Source organism: Haplochromis burtoni, unplaced genomic scaffold (assembly GCF_018398535.1).
Source record: "Haplochromis burtoni strain Fernald_Lab_line unplaced genomic scaffold, NCSU_Asbu1 Contig_601, whole genome shotgun sequence".
Classification (NCBI taxonomy): domain Eukaryota; kingdom Metazoa; phylum Chordata; class Actinopteri; order Cichliformes; family Cichlidae; genus Haplochromis; species Haplochromis burtoni.
The window spans coordinates 50,544-53,316 of NW_024582962.1; the positions used below are offsets into that span (position 1 = coordinate 50,544).

The 2,773-nt window shown below is 44.6% G+C and overlaps 1 protein-coding gene across 1 annotated transcript in view; it reads left to right on the plus strand.

Annotated features, from left to right (window-relative positions):
* The window catches only part of stard15 (StAR-related lipid transfer (START) domain containing 15), a 21,154-nt gene that overhangs the window by 16,866 nt on the left and 1,515 nt on the right, over nucleotides 1–2,773 (plus strand). Inside the window, exons 3-4 of the mRNA XM_005948638.3 lie at nucleotides 1,910–2,013; nucleotides 2,347–2,464. Of these exons, the coding sequence (XP_005948700.1) occupies nucleotides 1,910–2,013; nucleotides 2,347–2,464 (222 nt within the window). The remainder of the gene's footprint in view (nucleotides 1–1,909; nucleotides 2,014–2,346; nucleotides 2,465–2,773) is intronic.

The window sequence follows — 2,773 nt, forward strand, 5'->3', positions numbered from 1 at the left end:
TGTCAGGTCTGAGGAGATGTGGACACCAAGATACTTGAAGGACTGCACCCTCTCCACTGGAGCTCCATTGATGATAATGGGCTTGTAGTCTCTGTGCTGACACAATCTCAAGTCCACCACCAGCTCCTTGGTCTTGCTGACGTTCAGCTGGAGGTCTCTGGAGGGAGACCCAGTGATGTGGTTTAACATGACACTCAAATGACAGGTATAAAAGATACTCTGACCGGTTGGGCCTTTTCCGGGGGGACGGGGGGGATCTCGGGCCTCTGGGCCTGGGCTTGGCCCGCTATGGCGCAGCTGGCTCCCGGCAGAGCCTGTGGGCACATCACCCCAGCCCGCTGTGGCTACGCAGTGGCTGCTGATAAATAAATAATAATAAAGATTTGATTCAATTTCAATTAAATTTTATTTATATAGCACCAAATAAACAACAACAGTCGCCTCAAGTTGCTTTATATTGTAAGGTAGACCCTACAGTAATACATACAGAGAAAAACCCAACAATCATATGACCCCCTATGAGCAAGCACTTCCTGTTAAAACTCCCTTTTAACAGGAAGAAACCTCCGGCAGAACCAGGCTCAGGGAGGGGCGGGGCCATCTGCTGTGATTGGTTGGGGTGAGAGAAGGAAGACAGGATAAAGACATGCTGTGGAAGAGAGACAGAGGTTAATAACACATATGATTCAGCACAGAGAGGACTGTTAACACATAGTGAGTGAAGAAGAAACACGCAGTGCATCGTGGGACTCCCCCAGCAGCCTACACCTGTTGCAGCATAACTAAGGAAAGTTTGAAGCCTAATCTTAAAAGTAGAGACTGTGTCTGTCAGGCTTTTCAGGGAGCTTTTAGGACTTCCTGATAATAATGAATTACAGTCGTCCAGCCTGGAAGTAATAAATGCATGAACTAGTTTTTCAGCATTACTGTGAGACAGGATATTTCTAACTTTAGAGATGTTGTACAAATGAGAGAAAGCAGTCTTACATATTTGTTTAATATGTGCATTGAAGGACATATCCTGGTCAAAAATGACTCCAAGGTTCCTCACAGCATTACTGGAGGCCAAGGTAATGCCATCCAGAGTAAGAATCTGGTTAGATACCATATTTCTAGGCTTTTCAGGGTCGAGTACAATAACCTCAGTTTGATCTGAATTAAGAAGCAGAAAGTTAGCGGCCATCCAGGTCTTTATGTCTTTAACCCCCTAGGACCTGGCGTCCACATATGTGGACATCACATTTTGGGTTGTCTAGACCGAAATACAAAATTTTGCTCTACATGGGCCTGATATCCACTTATGAGGACATACTGCCACTGTTCTATTGAAATTTTAAATGAATATCCTCATGTGGATCTCATGTTTGTGGTTGGGCCTTTTCCGGGCCAACCACCCCAAAAATCAGGTAAAAAAAAAACAAAAAAACAAATCAGGCAATACTTTGTTTTTACATTCATCAGGTCCCAATATGCCCAAATATCAAAGAGAAATTAAAAATGCATGCTGTGGAAGAGTTTGGGTCTTAGGAGGTTAAGACATTCCTGCAGTTTAACTAATTGCCATGTGTTATCTGGCTTCATGGACAGATAGAGCTCGGTATCATCTGCATAGCAGTGCTAGACCTCAGTGCAGCGTTCGATACTGTCGACCATAATATCCTATTAGAGCGATTAGGACATGCTGTAGGTATTACAGGTACTGCGCTGCAGTGGTTTGTATCATATCTATCTAATAGACTCAGGTCTAAAGGACCTGGGCGGCCTCTAACTTTCTGCTTTTTAATTCAGATCAAACTGAGGTTAGGTTGAGCTGGAGTCTGTGCTGGTCCAAAAGGGTTAGCTGGTTTTTAGTTGCCAAATATCTGATTCTGTCTGAACCTTTGTGGATGTGTTTGTGTTCTGTTTGAAGGGAAATGCCCGAGCCCGCTGAAAAACCGAGACTTTGTGACGATGAGATCTTGGCTTCCACTCGGCAACGACTACATGATCATCAACTACTCGGTCAAACACCCGGTCAGTATTTCACTGCTCTGACTGTGACTTGGTGGGTTTTATACTCATTTAGTGACATATGGAACATAAAGACACAAAAACATTTTATTAGAAGAGCAGACTCCATAGGGGAGCTTTATCACTAGGACCCAGTCAGACCCCAGCAGATTCATGGTTGCACAATCAATCACAGACTTCAGATCAGTAGGTGAAAGTTTTAATTGTAAATACCACTCCAGAGAATAGAGCACAGTATCATCAGTATACAGATGCACACTGAGGTGTGATGTGTGAGGTTATATATGCCAAGTGGACAGTGCAGTCAATCACTGACTGCTCCTTTGTCCACCTCAGAAATATCCTCCAAAGAAGGATTACGTCCGAGCCGTCTCTCTGCTCACGGGGTACCTGATCCAGTCCAACGGAGCCACCAGCTCCACCCTCTACTACCTGACTCAGGTGGACCCCAGAGGTGAGACCTGTGGCTAGTGGAAGAAGTACTAAATACAGTACCTCTTCTACTGGCCAAATACACCAAAATTACCGCTCTGAGAGAAACATCAGAAGATCTTGATCTGACCCTGCGGCAGAAACGCCATTTACTGGATTCTGTGGTTTGAGGTTATTCCAAGACAGATGTAGGTCAAAGGTCCACAAACTTCTTCATCCAACAAAAGAACTGATGACAGTCAGTGGTGTGTGTGTGTGTGTGTGTGTGTGTGTGTGTGTGTGTGTGTGTGTGTGTGTGTGTGTGTGTGTGTGTGTGTGTGTGTGTGTGTGT